At 40.9% G+C, this 19,462-nt stretch overlaps 2 protein-coding genes across 19 annotated transcripts in view; one reads left to right on the forward strand and one right to left on the reverse strand.

The window, feature by feature from the left end:
• LOC124180225 overlaps window positions 1–19,462 on the forward strand; it is a 163,008-nt gene that overhangs the window by 121,474 nt on the left and 22,072 nt on the right. For all 18 annotated transcript variants that reach the window (XM_046565452.1, XM_046565460.1, XM_046565459.1 and 15 more), the window contains one exon: window positions 17,243–17,405. In XM_046565452.1, the coding sequence (XP_046421408.1) occupies window positions 17,243–17,405 (163 nt within the window). The remainder of the gene's footprint in view (window positions 1–17,242; window positions 17,406–19,462) is intronic.
• On the reverse strand, window positions 6,477–14,810 carry LOC124180233. Its single transcript, XM_046565485.1, has 5 exons — window positions 14,592–14,810; window positions 9,691–10,533; window positions 9,059–9,164; window positions 7,893–8,101; window positions 6,477–7,501 (listed from the first exon to the last, which is right to left on the reverse strand). Exons 2-5 carry the CDS (start codon window positions 9,880–9,882, stop codon window positions 6,806–6,808), a joined length of 1,203 nt encoding a protein of 400 aa, XP_046421441.1. The 5' UTR covers window positions 9,883–10,533; window positions 14,592–14,810; the 3' UTR covers window positions 6,477–6,805.

The raw sequence follows: 19,462 nt of genomic DNA on the forward strand, positions 1-19,462 counted from the left end.
TGACTTCAGGCTTGATTTACTCTCTTTTGCGAATCGTACAATGTAAGGAACAATCACCGCACAGCTCGTACTCTATCCGTATAATTTAATAAATATAATACTCTCGTTTCCCCGAGGCTCGAGTCGTGTAACGAACTGCAGAGCAACAAAATACCAAACGGCGAACGAAAGGCCGGAGTTAAAATCGGAACAAGCTTTATGATCGTGTAATTTTCTTGCCCAAAAACTTTGGACACTTTGCTGTACTCTGACTCTTGTCAAAAACGGCAAAAAATTTTCGTTTACTCTGGAGAGTCCGGAAAAGAGTCGTTGAAAAATGATTAGAATTCTTTCTTCTGGCTCCTAGTTTAATTGCTTCATTCTCACTCCGAGCTCCAAACATTTCAATTACCGGTTTCTGAGGCGGCCGAATGAGAAAGGCTCGAACTTCGGTCCGCCTCCGCAGAAATACTGTCCCTTTCGCCAGGGGATATACGCTGTGAAAAACGTAAGACCATTTATCTCCTTCAAGTCGTATCTCGGTTTTAACGCGTTGTAAGTTCTCACTTAAGGGGGTCGTCTAGTGTAAAGGCTGTTTCTTTGAAGGTTTTTTCAATATTTTTTTAAGACAAACTATTGAAATAAAATTTCTCGTTATTTTCACGCTTTATTTATCGGCATTTAAACAAACTATATGAATTTTATCATACAGACGAAATATCAAATATAACCTAATTTATGCTGCCTGATAGGAACGTATGTAACAAAAAGTGTAGACGTTATATATCTCAAAAAGTACTTGACCGATTCTCCTAAAATTTTTGCAGCATCTTTATTATACCTATATCTGTATCCGCGAAAAAAAATTGAAATTTTGCTTTTTCTTTCATTTTTTTAACTCGTAAAACAAAAACTACCAACGAAGCGATCGCATTTTCGTTTACAGATGGTACTTGACTGCGGTGTCTTAATATCTTCATCCCACGTCCGATCCCCGAATTGCTTCGGTAAAAGAGTTTGCCACGGTCGTTGAAAAAGTTTCGCAACCCCGAGCCCTCGGCTTTTACGTATCCCCTTTACGGAAAAACTTCTACTACTTTGCTCTGACTCACGGTTCCACGATTAAACATTTCATTCACGTTTGATCGATCGCCTTCACAGTCTCTTCTCGTCATAAACCGCACGACGTTGAAAACACCGAGATCTTGGAGTCGTGTATGTACTCGCTCAATTCTTTCCGTACGATCCGGTAATTAATCGTGACTCTGATACGCGATTCTCATCGCGTGATGATCGATTCTCGGCTAACCGATAAATACATCCACCATAAAAATTCCGTTCTCACGCAACAACGACACAACTGTAGTTAGATGCTCTGACTCTTCGTACCTCCAGCGTATCGTCAGATTTTCATTCGCGCATTGACTCGACGTTAAATGCACCTGTCAAATTATGCACTTGGCTTGGCGCTGAAACTGAGCGGTTGAATTTGTTGCTCAACTTTAAACCCCGCGGACAAACCGTTCGTTTTTAACCCGGTTTCGTGCACGCGTAACTTTCTTTGCGTTGCATAACGGACCGAAACGCGTGTTCGCCTGTATCGATTTATTCATTCTCGCGTGTATGCCGGCACGTTATAACCGCCTGCAGTCAAACGCTTGACACTTTGATAATCGATATTTACGCGTTGTACGTACACCTGCGACTTACACAGAACTCGACCAGCTCAGCTAGCTTTCAGGGCAATTTATTTAAGGCCGGTTTCAACATTCGCACGCGTCGGCGATGAGCTCGATGACAACCGTCGAGTCGTTGCGAGATCCTCAGATCTGGATAAGACAGTTGGGAGTGAAAAAAATAAAAACAACCACGATTAATCGCTCTCCGACGATTTTATCGGTCCGATCGGTTCACGGGACGGTTTAATGACGTCGTAACCGTGGATTATGTAAACTAATATCTATGAGTATACCCTAACTGTTATTAATGATGTTTCGACGTATATCCAGAGCCACTTTACAGGCCTGCGAGGCTGACGATTAGTCGGTAATTTTCGTCTCGATGCGTTTGTAGCTTCGATTTTATTTCCAGTCTTAAGGGATTCGTCGAAAGGATTGAAGAGACGATAGAGAAGCAATCGAGCAAAGCTTTTCGCAATTCGCGAATCTCAGAAATTCAAATCCCCCAGATAAGACAGAGTGAGAACGGGTGGAACATGATCTTGGTTTGGAAGTCGAATCGGAAACGTACGCGGTGAGTCTTGGTAACTGAATTATTTACGTTCGGCAATGATCGTATCACAACCGGTGACCTTTCGTTTTCGAAAAACTTGAACCGACATCTTTACCACGAGATATCCGCGATTAATAATCATAGACGGCCAATAATATCATCCGTTGAGAATCGTTGGCTCGACTCGCAGCCGAGAGCAAGTTGCGGTCGTTAAAAAGCTGCATTCAGAAGTTGGTGAAACTCTATAATCGTGCTGATGGAATTCAGTGTTGTTCGCATAGGCGATGATTTCTAAATTCTCTTTATCCTTTATCGGCCCAAAAAAAAAAAAAATAATAAATCGGGCTGATCGAAGAAACGATTTCTTCAATTCCCAAGCAATTATTTCAGAGAATCGTGGATCCTGCATAAATATTGAAGAATTACCTGACATGCTCTGTAAGTGTGCCCACAATTACTAGTTCCATGGTAGGTTAATAGCGTTTTACACCCGAACGAGAGCTGCAATATATTTCCAAAACCTCACAAGTTCCAGCCATTCGGAAGACAGAATTTTCGTTAGGAATCTCATCCAAGATTCACGAAAACAAAATCGCACGTTCGGTATACAAGAAGGTGCCATAAATCGGAGGTATGTTTTTTGGTGAAAGTCATCCGGCCACCAGACTGCAACATCTTGCGGTGAAATTGAGGCCTATCCCCATGACCGCATAATAAGAGATGGACGGGTCGTCGCCCATGACGAACCATCGCTCTATAGGACGTTACTTCGACCCTTGCAACGATGTCAATTTCTTCGTCCAGCGCCGGGATATATTCTCAAGGACAATGTCAACGTAGCGACAAGTATGCGACAGCGATTGTCACGTCGTGAGAATTTTCTTCGAAGACGAGTTGAAGAAAATGACAACACCCAATAATCGCAGAGCGTCGGGAGAAAGTGGATCTTTTGGCTTTTTCCACGATATTAATTGATCGTTCGATCATCCGTCCCCACTCGCCGAATGGATCGGAGTTTAATCACGATATTCAGAGACTCGATCATCCGTTCTAAACTTGTTTTTATTCGACGCTTCCAAATATATTATATGTATACATATATTTCACAATCAGGTCCAGCTGTTTCAGCTGTTTTTATCTTACTCCCCTCCCCCCCTCTCGCCCTCTATCTCTTTCTCACTGTCTTTGTCACGCAAATTGGATTCATAATCGCCGTTGCGTCCGGCGCTCCTTCCACCGTTACAACGTCCGAAACTCCAAAACAACCAGCCCCCAATCTTTTGAACGGAAGTGCGCATCTTTTGTCTTTTCGAGAGATTCATTGGCTGCTTCAGATTACTCGACTCTACCCCGGACATCCCAGAGTTATTCACTTCCTTCACTTTGTCCGAAATCAAAGTGAGTGAAAATCGAAGCTCCGCTCTGCCGGATGTTACGTCGCAACGTATTATCAACCTACGGAACATAGTTTCGATAAAAATAAATCAAAAAGTTTTAAGGTTTTTAAAAAAAAGAAAAAACCAAAAAAAAAAGAAAACCGTCCCTGTCCTTGGCCTGGATGAAACATAATATCTGTGAAATCGTTTGGTCGGTAAATTTCTTTCCCTTGGAATAACGCGTAGAGAAGAAAAATCCACGGCAAACTTCTCGGGCAAATGCAGAGGAGCGTGAAGTGAAGTCTGAACAACAAGTCGACTGTTAAAGACATTGCTCATAGTTGCGAGGTAAGTTGTCTGCTTCACAGGCAAGCGATTCCAACAAGCATTAAGTACAGGTATTAATATTCTTGCTCATGTCATGCATCTTTATTTATACGATCTACGAGCACTTTCTCGCCCATCGATTAGCATCTCTTCAACGAATTTTCACTCCCGTTTCCGCATCGGCAGACTCGAATGGCGTTGAGTGCTCGTAGGAATGTGCCTGTTTATCATTTTCCTCGGTAAAAACTGTTTCACGTTTATCGGAGTCTTTGGGGAAAAATATTGACCGCTAAGAAGCATTTCGCGTGTGGAAAAACCTTTCTCACGACTTCTTCCTGACTGCTTAAATCCGTTACGAAACTAACAGCACTACCCGCTTCCTCTCGTTTCAAGTTCCGATCTTTCGCCGAGTGAAGATTCGACGCTGACTCGACGTTCGGTCTGACCTTTACCGTGATCTTGGATTGGCTCTGGAAAGTTTAGATGGTCAGGTTGGAACATGTAAATAATGGCCAAGGTTCGTGCTGGCGGCCAATGCCGGAGTTGAAAGGTGTTTTAAATTCTGAAATGAATATTTAATACGAAAATAAATTCACGAAAGAAACTGACGGGATTTCGCAATGGCCAGAAGTGTTCTTCAAGCCATTGACTCAACAGACTTGACCCACAAAGAATTTTCACGACTTTGCGGAATTCCGTCATAACTTTTTGCCTCAATTTGTATTGATGACGATCCGCCCGTCACTGGGTTTAAAAAATTTGGTCCCAGACATCGAGATTCTAGTTCACGGTTCTTGTTGTGACTACGCGATCCGGTCCAATAAATCGTCCGTAACTTTTTTCTTTCGTTTTGTCGAAGCGGTAATCGGTCCGATTGTAGAATAATTCGTTGCTTTGAGATTCTGCAAGGTGATAGTCCCAGTTATTGACCTTTTTGGTTGGATATGTTTGATCCTTGGGTCCAAATTTACCAAAAAATAACTGCGAATTGACTTGGTTAGTGCAAAATTTAATGAAATAATCGGTATTAACTGAGAAATAACTGAATTAGAAAATTAAGTCATCTTGATTAAAATTTATTTGGAAAAAATAATTCAATTGAAATAAAAATAAAATTACATGAATTAACGGAGGTTAATTTAAATTAACAAGAAATACAAAAGAATGAATTGTATTTTTTGGAGTCACTTGAAATAAATTAAATCATCGAGAATTATCCACAAAAAAAATTGAAATTCGTAAATCGAAACGAATCAACTGGAATTGAAAAAATTTATCCGAATCGGAAAAAAAAAAATTTGAAACACCATAATTAAGTTGGATTACATGAATTCATTTAAATTGATTCAACTCAAAAAATTATTGTGTCACACGACGGACTGACCCCAAACTTATCCAATTACAAGTGACAATTAAATATTAATAAAAAATAAAACAACTCATACATTGATGAAAATCTAAAAAAAAAAATTAAAATAGTAAGTGATAATTCGCGAGTCCCTTTCAAGGCATGAAGCATACATGAAACGATGATAATAGAATTTGATTTATTCCTCAAGTACCACGCACTAATTGAATAAGTTCGGGGTCAGTCTGATCCCAGTGTGGCAGCAGTGTGATTCCAGAGAAATGTGGAGGCTAAGGGTCAAGTTTCAATCATACTATTATTGTGAATTAACAAACATGTACTTGGTGGTATCATCTGGTTTGAATATTTTTTTGTATGCAATGATTATGCGCATACATTTTTGATCAGAAAAAGTAAAATTTTTTTGGATAATGACATTTTTAATGTACTTGGCAAAAGGTTTTTGCACCAATGGTGTTTTTGGGGCGTTCAGATCATACTTTTACCATTCTCCAATATGTAGTCCTCGTTTACACTGGACCTTACGTCAGAAAAAAAAGAACACAAACTGTGTTAATTAAAATGGTTGCGCGCTTGTCCGCGTAATGATTATCAAATATAACTCAATAAACTCTTGAGATGAGCCAACGAAGGCAAGCAATCGGTCTGTAACAGCGAAAAGAACGGGTGTGAAAAGTATTGGCAAACTAACGAGAAAGGCTCGATGATATAAGGACAATGCCCGCTTGTTCCGTAAATAAAACACTTTCTTTACACGTCGATTGCATAAACTTGAGTCACTGGTTCATGACGACAGGCGCGTACGTGAAACTCGGCGTTAAACCAGTAAGTATGAAACTGTCTGTAATTAAATAACCATACGTGTACCACTGTGATGATTATGTGTACAATGTCGATAGAGGAATTCAAGGGAACCGGAGCGATGCAAATCGTTTTCGCATATCATGAACAATCCACATTTTCGGTGTCGTAGTAAAATGTAAAGGAAAATTCTCTGAATACTAACCTTACACTTTTTTGGTACGAAATGTCAAACTTCATACTGTCTTCCAACTATCAAGAAAACTCCACAGAGTTTTTCTTATTTTTCGCAGAACTGGAATTGGATACAAATTTGTCACAGATTCGACGCTGCATGCGATGAAAAGAAACCGGATTTTGTGGATTGTATTAATTAACTACTACCAACGAAGTCTTCGTATAAAATCTTTTATTACAGCTAAGATATTAGTACTGTTTGACATGCTAAGTACAAGAATAATTATATTCCTTAATTAACTATTTACAACAATTCGTCAAATATGTAACGTATCGTTTTTCAAATAACGAGGTATAAATTATCAAGGCGTACAAAATCTATGGCATCGTTAACGATGCACAAAGAAGCAAAGAATCTAATGTTCACTGGTATAAATACTACATCCACTATAACGGTCAAAGCGATCATGTGACTATTCCAATTGCCTGAAAATGATTGCCGATTTCTTGAGGTAGCTGCAAAAACACCTTTGGGTTTGTCGTGTTAAAAGTTCCCGCAGGAGCTCTTCGCGTTTTTCACAATCGCGCCTCCGAAAACCTTGACCGGTGTCCTGGTCCAGGATATCAACATCTTGGAACCTCCGATGAAGGGACTACCTCTGCCGATTTCGCAGTGACTATAAGTCAAGTGCATCAGCTGTAAGCCGAGAGGCTCTTTTCCTCCACGTCGCTTTGTTCGTCTCCGCATCGTTTGCCTCGTGTCCCTTTTACTCCTGTGAACAATTTTCACTGCCAGAACTGGCCGTTGCTCGTCGCCCGTCTTCACGAGGGTCCCACCAAACCCTCCCTGATCTCCGAGATACTCCCTCAAAGTGCTTTCGAAAGCCCCCTCGCGTCTTTCGTTGACGATTTTCTTCGGATAGTCGATAAACCGGTTTGCCGCCGGTTTTGCGGTCAGCGTCTGACCGGTTCCTCCGGTCCTCCGGAAGTGATTGATTTCCGGACTTCTCTTGAATGCGAAATTCGAGTTCAACGATCCTGCGTCAATCCCATAACCCGAAGACGACAGGATCGAGTCTCGCCCGTTGTGAAAACCCTTCAGTCTGTCGAAAGCCGAGACCAGGAGAAGATTGAAGCCCACCACCGCGCCCTCGATTCCCTCTTCCAGTCCCTTGTCGAAGTCGGTGTACTCCTGACCCACGACTATGTCACCGCCGCTGGGTATCACACGACCGGCCAGCTACGAAAACAGAAAAACATTATACTTCCAGATCATCCGATGATGGGACTTCCGACATCGTCGCAGTCGGTACAAACACTGCCAAGTCATGCCAGTTTACCAACCAGCTGAGCGAGAGATTGATTATTGGGAACGTCTGCGAACCCGACCAACTTTTACGCCTACAGAGATCAAGACGAAAAGCATCCCGAGACAGTTAACTGACCCTTCGGAACTGCGGGACGAAGCTTTTCTCCTAACGCCTCGGCGTCAAAGTTTCGGATCTGAAGTGCACCATCGCACTCGACTGATCCTTTGATCCCTGATCTGTGAGGATCTAAGTTCGCCGGGTTCTAAAACGACGACTCGAAGGAGGAAGAGCTTAACCCGAATGGACGGAGAGTCTGCTGACCTCAATGGCTTGGCCCTCGGTCGCCTTCTGCCCATCGATCCAGACCGCGTACCGTCCGATCTGGTTATCCCAGCTCTGACAGACGTGGTACCATCGGTGCTCCTGGAAGCGGGTGGGATGCGCCATTATCTCGACTCCCCCGACCTCGAGGTGCATGCTGCGACCAAACGGCGATATCCAAGAACGCACCAGCCGCTCTGACTCGTCCTCTGTTTTGACGGAGAAAATACAAGTTGTACACAGTGAGGAGATAAATACGCTTCTCGCAAGGAAGGGTATCCCAGGTCGATCTATCCGATTTCATTTCTTTTGCAATATGTTACAGTAGACTAAAAACCAAGCGACTGGTATTTTTCTTTTATCTGCAATTAAAGACCTTAAGGGGGTGAAACCACCTTCCAAAGTAAGGCTTGTCAAGGGACGATTTGGCAGCTTCACCTAAAAGAACATAATATTTTTTAAACAATCCAAGAAACTGCCAAATCGCCTCTTGACATGCCTTACTTTGACGGGTGGTTTCACCCCCTTAAAGTGTTTAATGACGGATAAAAAAAAATACGTATCACTTATTGTTAGTTTTTAGTCAACTATAACATATTACAAAATAAATTAAATCGGAGATACCGACCCGCGATACCTTCCTCGTCAATGATTCACGAAATTGCAACAACGCGAACTCCGTGCTCCAAAAATGTTTGACTGGCCTTTTGTTCGTGCCCATTGTCAGTCAAGGCTGCACTTATATTAAGCAATTTCGAGCCGGACTTAAAAGGTACTGTTACCACATACTGCCCGACTCCCACGCGAGGTCAGGGCTTGGAAACAGAGCGTAAGTTACTTCTCTTTAATCACCTTAGAGCAAATCTCGTCATCTAGTTTTGGCCCCCTCTAATTCCTCGCTAAGCTCATGAGCTCAGCTGTCTAACTGTACCACCGCTTACTCGACGCAGGCAAATTGCTCTTTTTGAATTAACGATAGAGCAAAAGGAGAGCTAATCAAATACCGTTAAGTCCTGATACTATCATTTTTTCTTTTTTTTTCTTTTGCTCTTGTCTCGACGCGTTTTTTCCGCTGCGACTCGTTTTCCATTCGAACGGCTGGTAGGCTTTGCGATTAGTGACTCACAGTAACCAATAATACATGTGTTATATATTTTACCACTTACTTGAGTACGAAAATATCGAATGAGCGTACGTCAAGTTGAAGGACTTGACCCACAAACAAAAGGTAAATTCTTCGATTTCTGGTACCGGAAGCTCCCAGCGTAAGAACTGCAATTACATTACAATTGGTTTACTTTATACAATGAAAGTATACAAAATCGTCAACACGTAAATGTCAGATGGAGATAATTACTGCTGAATGAAATTATTTGAGTTATGTACTTTTCGTACCTCGATATCGCGTTACAAAACAAATGGATTCTTTTGTTCCACTGAAAAATTCAGCGTGCGAGAGTAATGAACGTTTTTACTCGACCGGAGATGAGAAGGATAAGCCGTTGCGTATTTTGAATCAGATAAACGCCCTCGCACAGTCAATTAATGAGTTTCGAGTAGATGGGCACGATTCTCGCTTCGTTTCGAAACACCAAGTCCGCATCTATAAAGATAAAAATCGTCACCCGTATTCTCCGTGTATACCGAGTACACACGTGGGTGTCATTCAAATTTCACAACTCCGTTCAAATCGTGCGAAGAATAATGCCCAGTCGGCTCTCTCGCTGCAGTTACTCTCATCATCGTCGACGGATTTCCCGCTATTTCTTTTTCGTCGTACGAATATCAAACAGCTCACCTGTATGTATCCCCTCTGGGTGAAGAGCACCTTGTGCATAGGCGTTTGTCGCTTCGTCAGGCCAACCGTGAAAACGTCGGTGATTACCGACGGGCTGGAAACGTGGTCGAATTGTCCCGCGGCTGGATAGGAGACGATCACGATCAAGGTCTGCAACCGCAGAAGCCAACCGGCGATACTAAACTTTCGCATTTTTACACTGTTGATTCGATCCTTTGTCCACTTTAAATATTGCGGATCGACGACACGAAGCACCGTTAACACTCGTGGCCAATCAAGTTTGGAATAAAACTGGGCTCGAGAGTCGGCTGTTATAATCGCGGCCGGAACTCCCGGTGTATCGCCGAATATCACCAATTCTCTATTGCCTAGAAAGTCTACAGTGAAAATAAGTCTATCTTTTTTTCTTCCTTCTTCTTATTTGAACTCGCCGATTTATTTATGAGGTTATATTTTCGCCAGATTCGTTTCCTTATATTTGCACAAACCAACGGCGATATGTCAATATCTACTTCATAATTGATATATAATGTATATCCACTCGCGAGTGGTCATCGTCCACCTCGTTGATGGATCTATAGAATAATCGATGGAATTTATCTCAGTGTCGTTTCGTAATCAGGATCCGAAGGCCTTGTTTTATTTTCAGTCCTGTTCAAGTCGGATTCACGTCCCAGTTCTTTTTTTTTACGTATGCAACGCACGAACCAAGCCTTGTTTATCTTCGCTGGATATTCTCGTTTCACTCTCGAGGCACGTCAACTCCTTTTCCGGAACGTTACGTCAGGCCAGCCAATTATTTCCGCTCTCCGTCATTCGGTCCATAAGTTAACCGTTGATCACCTGTTGGAACACTGAGTTGAAAACTGAGACACGGTCACGATATGGTGAATACGTCTGGAGTGACGGATGTTAAGGAGGTGGATGTTACGAATCGGGATCGGATGTTGGTCGATTTGTCAATTGCGGCAACTCGAGGCGCCGGTTTCCGGTCTCACGGTTTACCGAAGAGATTTACAACTCCCCAACGAATTGCGAACCTAACAATTCTTTGGTATGGGATCAAATTTCTAAGGTTACGAGAGCTCTGCGAAGCCCGTCTGATGATCATTTACTATCGGACCTTGAAAAATGACCGTGGTCAGAAACCGATCGACGGGATTTGATCACGGCGCCTTGATTTTCGATAATATCCCATCGATTCGAAAATTGAGCAATTTTATAAGGCGTGGCCGAATTGGGGTCGTGGGAACTGGGGAGAGGTCGACAGGGGTCGTAGGTCAAATCGTGAGTACGTTGATGTCGAAATTCTCACTCATTAGAACGGTTCTTTTTCTAACTTTTTTTTCAAGGTGCCATGCGAAAAGTTTGTGATAAATACTAAAATAAATGAAAAATATTACAATAATTGGTAGCGACCTCTAAATACTTTCCTACCTCCTCCAGGTTTTATGAAAATTTTTTTACAGTGGTACCATTAAAAAAAATCAAGCACCCTAGTACCTTTGGGGATCAAAATTAGACTCAATGTTATTTCAAGTTTTTTATTCACATTTCTTCCTGCTAACGCTGACAGATTTTTATGATCAACTAACTGTCCGGGATACAATTTAGGATCTGGAGACAATTTTTTAACCAGTATAATTTAATCGCTTCGATCTTTTTCTTTGTGACCCGCTGCAGGTAAATTTCTTCCTCTATTCGAAATTCGCAGACATATTTTTGGCACAAAGAAATGAAGGCGCGGTGAAATGTTTTGACATAAAAGAGGAGAAAAAGAAAGTCAATGTATTATGTACCGGATAATTCTTGAAACCTAACCGATCCGCCTAAACTTTCCAAATCTTGTGATATATCGCGTATACTCTTGCAGTATACGATTGTGCAGTTTCCCTAATTAGTCAGGATTTATTGGGTTGAAATGAGGCGAATACCGGGGACTTTACATCTCTTACGGATTTTCAAATCCTCCGAAGTTGGCGAAAGTGGGCCAGATGAATTCCAGGTTCAGTTTCGGAACACGGAAAAGTCGCTTGATTCTCGCGCAACGCGGGTGCAAAACAACTCGACATTGCTGTTTCCTCTTGTTCGATTCACGCTTGTAATACTGCGCGATTTCTTTCCCAGTTCGATCAAGCCGCGACCCTTTGCTACATTACGCAACATTTTTCTAAATCTCTCTTAAACACCTCGACCCAGTCTCTGATCGTAAACGACGACGAAATGCCGTCTACGATACAAACGCGCGTTAATATCTACGACTGTTATACGTTGTTTTGACAAAAATGAAACAATGTTTTAAACTTTTTTAAATACCGTTTCAACCGTCTTCCAAAAATGAAAGTTTACCTACTTTAACGAGAGACGTTTTCACACTGCGTCTGAAGTGAGTCCACTTTTCACCGTTGGGTCACTCGCACCTTCGATTCGCGTGAAAACCAGTTGCGAGTAAAACGAACCGAAGGCACACATACTTACACGTTCTTCTCCGTGTTGTTGTTTATTTTTATTACAGAGTGCCGGGTTATGCAGCTGATTTCCAACTTTTTTTTTTTTTTTTTTTTTTGTTGCACCATTACGCTGCTTCGACACTGATTCGATCGGTTTTCGATTTCGGTGTGGAGAATACTTGCCGAAATAGTTTGAATGACAAGGGATACGCGTATATCGAACAAGGCAAGATCGAGGCGTTCTAATCGCAAATTAGCCACTTAAGCGGGACGTGTCCCAAGCCGTAATCGATAACTCGCGGCTAAAGTGCCGGAGGCTGCGGAATCGAGACCTGCTGCAACGGCCGAGTGATCACATGCCTGTAAACGGCGATCGATTCGACCAGATTGCGATATCGGCCTGACATCAACAGATCAGTGGACGGAAGTAATCGATTTGCAATAACCTGAATGTATCGCTTTGGGAGTATGCGAATATACGCGGTGACCCTTCATCACGAGGTTATCGATCATCGGAAAGCTCCGCCTCACGGAGGAAATGACAAACATTATTTCAAATTACCGTGTTTCGGTGGGAAAAACCAGGGTACGTAAAAGGGGATTTTTCCTACGTTGCTGCGATCCCTTAAAAGCTTCCAAAAAAAAGTTTCAAATATTTTTTATCACTTGTATCAATTGAAATTTTTGTTGAAAGGTTTTCAGGGATCGTACTAACGTAGGAATAATCCTTGTGGTGGAATTAAAAAATTTTAACGGTCTACCGATTACTGAGTTGACGTGGAATGCCCCATAATTATGTCGAAAAGTTTTTGCAACATTTGTAATCGAACTGAGTGACGAAATTCTAAAACGGCGGTATATCCACAAAGGGTTCTATTTGTGCGAATAGTAGTTTATATCATTTGATAATTGGCATCGATCGCAACAGACTTCGGTTCTCCGTCACGATTGAGCCGATCGTAATTACGCCTTCCTAACAAGAGCGTTAAATTGGCAAGCCGCCTGCTCGTACAAACAACTCGTGCATACATACATACCTACGTAAAGTTCTGGTAACCGGTAATCTGGGACCGCATGCAGCGGGCCGTACATTGTGTAATTATATGAAACCCGAATGCCCCGCGGAGCTCATATTAGCGTGAAAAAAGTGAAATTTTATCCGCTTGATCTCGTAAGCGTAACACCCTGGATTATACGGTCTTCCGAAACTCTGCTCTTCGTCCTTGAATTGAACGAGCCTTGCTCTTGCTCTCGAAACAAAAATTATCTACTCACGCAACGTCGCGGGCTCGTTATTATTCTCTGTTATATACAGTTAGAAAGTATAATATAACTATGACGACGCTTCCGCCTAGCCGAGTAAACAATTTCTATTGTAATTCTGTGTTTTTTTATTTCGAATACTGTTTAAAATTTTGAACTTGCCGCTCCTTTCCAACTTCCAATAATATTCTTATTCTCTGTCGGTAAAATCATTTTCGCGCCAAAATCCAGCCGTCCCGATTCGGCGGGAGTTTTAAACTCGCGAGCATGACGCCAGAGAATTAGCAAAACGTCACGTCACATAATCCGCATCAATCAGCCGTCAACTTTTATACCTTAATTTTTATTCACGCTCGGTTGATCTGTCTTATAACATCCAAATCTCCTCTCCATATTCCGTAATTCTCAGAAAAATATGTAACTTGTAACAATAATAAAATAAAAGCACAAAATAAATGGACCGTTTTAAAGATTGACGAACGCACTTCAATCCGACAAAATCGTTGCAGCGTATTCTTTTTTTTTTCATGTTTGTCTATTACACTTACACAGTTTCGCCGAGAGACAAGAAATAAGTGATAAGAAATTTATCCACATACGATTTTCGCAATGGTTGAGCCGTTTTTCCTGCTCCTTATATACTTGTAGCCTAATATTTTTCGTGTTAGGATTATTAAAATTTAGATTACTGTTGTAACAAATGGTAAAAAACAAGGATAATAATAATAATAATAATAATCTTATTTCCTGGTCAAATTTAATACATGATTACAGTTATTTAAAATTCGTTTGCAAGTACAATATCTTCGTCGTTTCTGCTCCACGGTCAATGGTTAATGATACTTATAATATCCCTAAAACTGACAGGTTGCAGATAAAAAATACGTACAAGCGTGTATGTCAGAGAGAGAATAAACATGATAATAGTTTCTATGTTGGAATGATATTTACCGAATACGTCAACTGCGGAGTTAAAAATAATTATTGAAACGTGAAATAGGATTCAGAGTACGACCGGATAGCTAGTATCAACGACCGGAGAACATTGACAATGGAATCGAGAGGTGTCGCGAATGCAGATAGAAAGATATCCGATCGCGCGACAATGACACTGAACTCTATTAAATATTGATCAATAACCGTGGATCCCGATTCCAAAAGGTATGCAATTTGTCTGGATAATCTCACCTTTCAAATCTCGATATATGCGCAGTGCAGCTTTCTTCTCGGTGGGAAAACGGACACGATGAATGGATTCGTTCGTTGATACGACGAGTAGAGCCGCGATCACGTGAACGCACTAACTCGGAGCACCCGATTTTCACCTCCGTCGATTAACGGAGCTATTCTTCAACTAAACGGCACAATTTTAAGACAGGAGTGGTTCAACCTCGACAGTCTAGGCCATGTCTGACACTCCAAGGTTCGAGACTTCGTGGATTAGCCGCGACTATCTCGCCGGGGATGACCAACGACTTGAGTGGTGGGGTTCGACCACTTCGCCTTACAAACGTGCTATGGTGAAAAAAAAATAAGGAGAAAATTTGAACGAGATGATATTTGCTGATAATACGTAACAACACGCGAAACGCACAACGAAACTAACGAGTGACGAGTAACTTTGATATCTTGTCAAGTGGACAACTGTGGTTGCAAGCCAAGCTCTTCCAGCTCTTCCGAATGGTCCTGTCATTTAACAGAAAACTAAATGGTAATGTGAGTGTGTCTACATCGACTGTCTGCAAGAGTCTGACTTTGGAGAAACGCCTTTTATGAAGTGGTGTGAAATGATGATGCCGATGGGTGCATATCCAGTATACTCCTTACGCCAGTTGTTGGTCTCAGCGTTACTGAACGTGACATTACTTTGCATAATCGTTTCGTTCCGCGCATTCTATTAGTCTTAGCATTCGCGACACTCGTTGAGATTATTCTGTAGCTGTGAAAGCTTCGAAAGCATTGTTGTAACGCGAAGATCGTAGATTCCGTACCGTCAATATTCGAAGGAACTCGACAATTCTGCTGACTTGCTTAAATATTTTTAAACATGTTGATGGAGAATTTTAGTAAAGGCTTTCTGGGTCTAATTCAATCCCGAAGGGTGGGTCGTTGCTTGTCCGAGAAGTTATTGCATCGCAAATAATGTACCCCTTGAGCTATGCAGTGACGCGATCATAAGATCGAATTATGACTCAGGTCATAGTGCGGAGGGTTGACGAAGTGCAAAAGGGGAAAAACCAATTAGCCAAGTTTCGAGTAAGAGACGAAAGTGTTGACAAGCCTGTATAGATCGACCAGTAAAATACAAACCCAAAATACCAGACTTGTCTTCCATTTCGACTTTCGAGGGCATAACAAACGTCACTTGCGAACGTATGTTTCCAAGTTTATTATCAAGTTCAACGATTGCTCAATATTTTCAATGCTGAACTCGCCAAAAATCGGCGCATTAAAAAAGAAGAAACACGCTCCGGGATGGAATTTTTTTGCTTTCGGAGATCGTCGACTCGCAATTAGTCGCGTGATCTACTGACTTTTGCGCAACAAACCATCAGAACATTATCCAGGAATACGTATTATGCTGCCTCGAATTTATTGCAAAATTTAACCGACGTCGCACAATAGTTTAGATTTCATCTGAATAGAAAATGCGTTTGTCATTGGCGTGAGAAATTGTCTCAGGCCCACGCGATATGATTGCAAATTGCAATACAAAAGCCAGACGTCGATGAATAATAAGGAAAACTTCAGAAGAGTTTTTGACCCGGATTTACACTAAGTATGTTTTATTCTACAAAAAATTTTTTAGCGCGATTCGGAGTTATTCAATGCGGGAGTTAGAAAGTACGGTGAATAATATATTAGGTAGTGGAACTGCTTACTCTTATGTAATTAACTAATAGCATATACGTCAAATCTCCAGTGTGCTGCGATGGATTTCGAACAGTTTGAATAACGGGAACCAATAATTCATATACCACCACATATTTATTAATATCAATCTTTCAGAAAATAAATTATTACCCTCCAGTATCACTCGTATTCGTGTTTCTGTATGATTTATCGTCGAGCAGCATCAACAACGATCATATGCTTGAGCTGTTAACGTTGACAAATTATTATTGATACACAGGCGTGATTTTATCGCGTTGAATTGCTCCCTGACCCTGACTACGTATTAATTAACTAATGTATCGTACAACAAGTGAACGTAAGTCGCGTGTCTGAGGCCAGCAACGCAAACACTGTGAATTAATGCGTGTATACTTGAAGCATGGAAAGTTAGCACGCGTTTCCCGGATTACCTTTTTATCAGCCCATTAAAATTATGCCGAGATCAGTCAACAAATCATGTAACAGATTATTGATTGGTTGAAAGTATAATAATTCTTTTTCGTAATAAGTTTGAACAATTGCGAACTACTTACAGATGGATGCATACAGTGACTGACTGATGGAATGTGGGAATAAGTCAATTTTAGTAACTAATGACAAGTCTGACCTAGAATGTCAATGACTAACCTATCAATAAACTCAAATCTCAACCGTGATATTAATCCTTGACTCGTCAGAACTGACGATTATGAAATTAGTGAAACATTAGCCGGGTATTTATTATTCGTCAATGTTTGTTATACGCACGAAATTGCGGGAACACGGACCACACCTCCGAAATTCCACATCCTGTTACCGAATTAGTTCAATGATAATTTGTTTACAACGTGTTGCTTTACATGCACGCAGCCTTGCGGAGAAAAAGCTGCATTCCATTCATCGATCTCTCTGGGAATCGGTCACTTCAAATTAACCTGCCATTTATTTATCCTCCTTTGTTTCAGACTGCGAAAAATTCTACTTCCGGTAACGGGGGCTACTACATGGGGGGCAGCAGCACTCTGCCTCGTGGGGGACCCTTGCTGAGGGCCTACAGCCCTGCTGCTTCTTCAGCTGTCTCAGGCCCCAATGCGAATTCAACGCAGTCGAAGGCCCTAGGAACTCCAGGTATAATTATCCGCGTATTTTGGATTAAATTACAGGCCGTTTGTGATCTTGTTGCTGGCAGCTAAGCTTCGACGTACATATATTGCTGTTTTATTATTTATATATTTTTATTATTAATACAACCATGGTGCGTGCATGCGGGTTGTATGACATTTGCCATGACGTGTAGCAATTATAATAGTCAACACTGTTTCGTTTCTGGCAGCTTTGAAAAAAAAAAAAAAAAGAAAACGTCTCGAAACATCATACAATCATGTTTACTCGGAAAATTGACGTAACGAACCCGCCGAAAAACCTTATATCAATACCGCATCGTTGCCAACCCTAATGAAATTTCTTCGGATCTAAAGATAGTAGAGTCCGTTCAAAGAAAGAGAAAAACTTGTTTTTTTTTCATTAGAAATTTTGTCATTTAAGCCGGAATATGAAGAAAGTCTGAAAATTTCTGACGAAATTTCAAAACCGGTAGCAAAATCAATAAATATGGTCTGTGAAATCGAAACAGCAGACTAAAAATCAATCCATTGTGAGGTTCCTGAGAAAATATGCACCAATTAGTTATCGTCTGCAATTTTCAAACGCACCTATTTGACAAGCTGGTGGTCCTAAATATTAAAAATAAAGATATATTATTTAAATAAAAGTTTCTCATATCTTCATACTTACAATTCAGATTCAAGAATATAATTCTGTCTGTGTTAGCTCGATCGGTAATTATCATTATATATTTCGAGGAAAATTGTCCATGTTATAAAGCGAAAAGATGAAATATATTATGTATTTCTGTACTTATTGAGTTTCAATGCGGTCAAACATCACTGAGACTGAGAAATATGAAAAATTATTGTGGGGCTATCTAAATAATAAATATAAAGAATGGTTTTGGCGCCATTTAAAGAAATATCCATCTGAGAGGTTGGCAACGCTGAATTCAGGGGTTGAGGTAAACCGTTCTAGTGCGCAGTCGCCACGTTTCTCGCATCCCGTTGGCCAAATGAACCACCAACTGGATTTCAACAACTTACGCATGCGCAGTTGAGCGTTAACTTTCACTAGAAATTCGTTCCGTAACGGCGTTGAACTAGTTTTGCGCAATTGAACGGGTATTCTTTCTTGATAGTTATGTTCGATAATAGCTTATAAACAATCTTATTGTTCGTGTAATATGCTATACATTTAACGATTTATCGACCTTGCTAACGTCGGTAATTCGCCAATTAGCTGAACTAAACTGAAACGCACAATATAATTAACCGTTGACTAACCGTGGCAAAGATTGATGGTTCACCAACACCGTTACGCTAATTTGTTTGATCTTGGCAGGTGGGATGGTTGTTGAAACTTTCAATGAAAGGTCTAATTAGACCGCTCGGTATTTCAGGCTACACAATGATCAAGTGACGGTCTTGATCGTTTCATTGCGGGTTCCTAAATCCACGTGTATGGTAACAATTCGGTATGCATGACGTGTTGTAGGAACACCTAATTTTTATACAGTCGAAAATTACGGAGGCTGATCATGTAAGGCAATTTATATTACGGTGGTGAGAAATACAGACTCGTGACGCAATTAATGCGGCGGCACTTATTACACCCAGTTAATTCCGTACGAATTTACGCCGAGTATGACGTTATCAATAATTTTTATCGCGGTTTCATTTGGAAACGAGGATATTGTACGGTCACCTTATTGCCGCTGTAAACCCCAAAACACTATCTTTAGTGCAATTGCTTAACTTTAATTGGATGTAAAAAAATTCAAACATCCAACTTTGCAGTTGTTCTGAGCTATTAACAAAGATGTAGAAAAATTTAATTTAAACTTCGTAATAGAACGTAAAAATTTTTTTTTTTCTCAACCGCATGATGATTCACTTTATCGCGTCTGTAGTAATTCTTGAGAAATTTCTAGACTATTTTGACGTCAAGTTAATCCTATTTACGCCATTTAGACTGCGATATAAAGCCCACTGTGCAATTAGAGCACAAAATTGAAGTGATTGATGTTCCGTCGGTTTTGATGTTGACCTCAATACGCTAGCTATAACGAACTCTTT

Source organism: Neodiprion fabricii, chromosome 4 (genome assembly GCF_021155785.1).
Source record: "Neodiprion fabricii isolate iyNeoFabr1 chromosome 4, iyNeoFabr1.1, whole genome shotgun sequence".
NCBI lineage: Eukaryota > Metazoa > Arthropoda > Insecta > Hymenoptera > Diprionidae > Neodiprion > Neodiprion fabricii.

Excerpts from the sequence above, each read along its gene's own strand:
- LOC124180233 (XM_046565485.1), bottom strand. The coding sequence starts at position 9,882 with ATGCGAAAGTTTAGTATCGCCGGTTGGCTTCTGCGGTTGCAGACCTTG. Across the intron at positions 9,165-9,690 it reads CCCAGAGGGGATACATACAG|TTCTTACGCTGGGAGCTTCC; the intron begins GTGAGCTGTTTG and ends ATGTAATTGCAG. Across the intron at positions 7,502-7,892 it reads CCGAGGGCCAAGCCATTGAG|CTGGCCGGTCGTGTGATACC; the intron begins GTCAGCAGACTC and ends CTGTTTTCGTAG.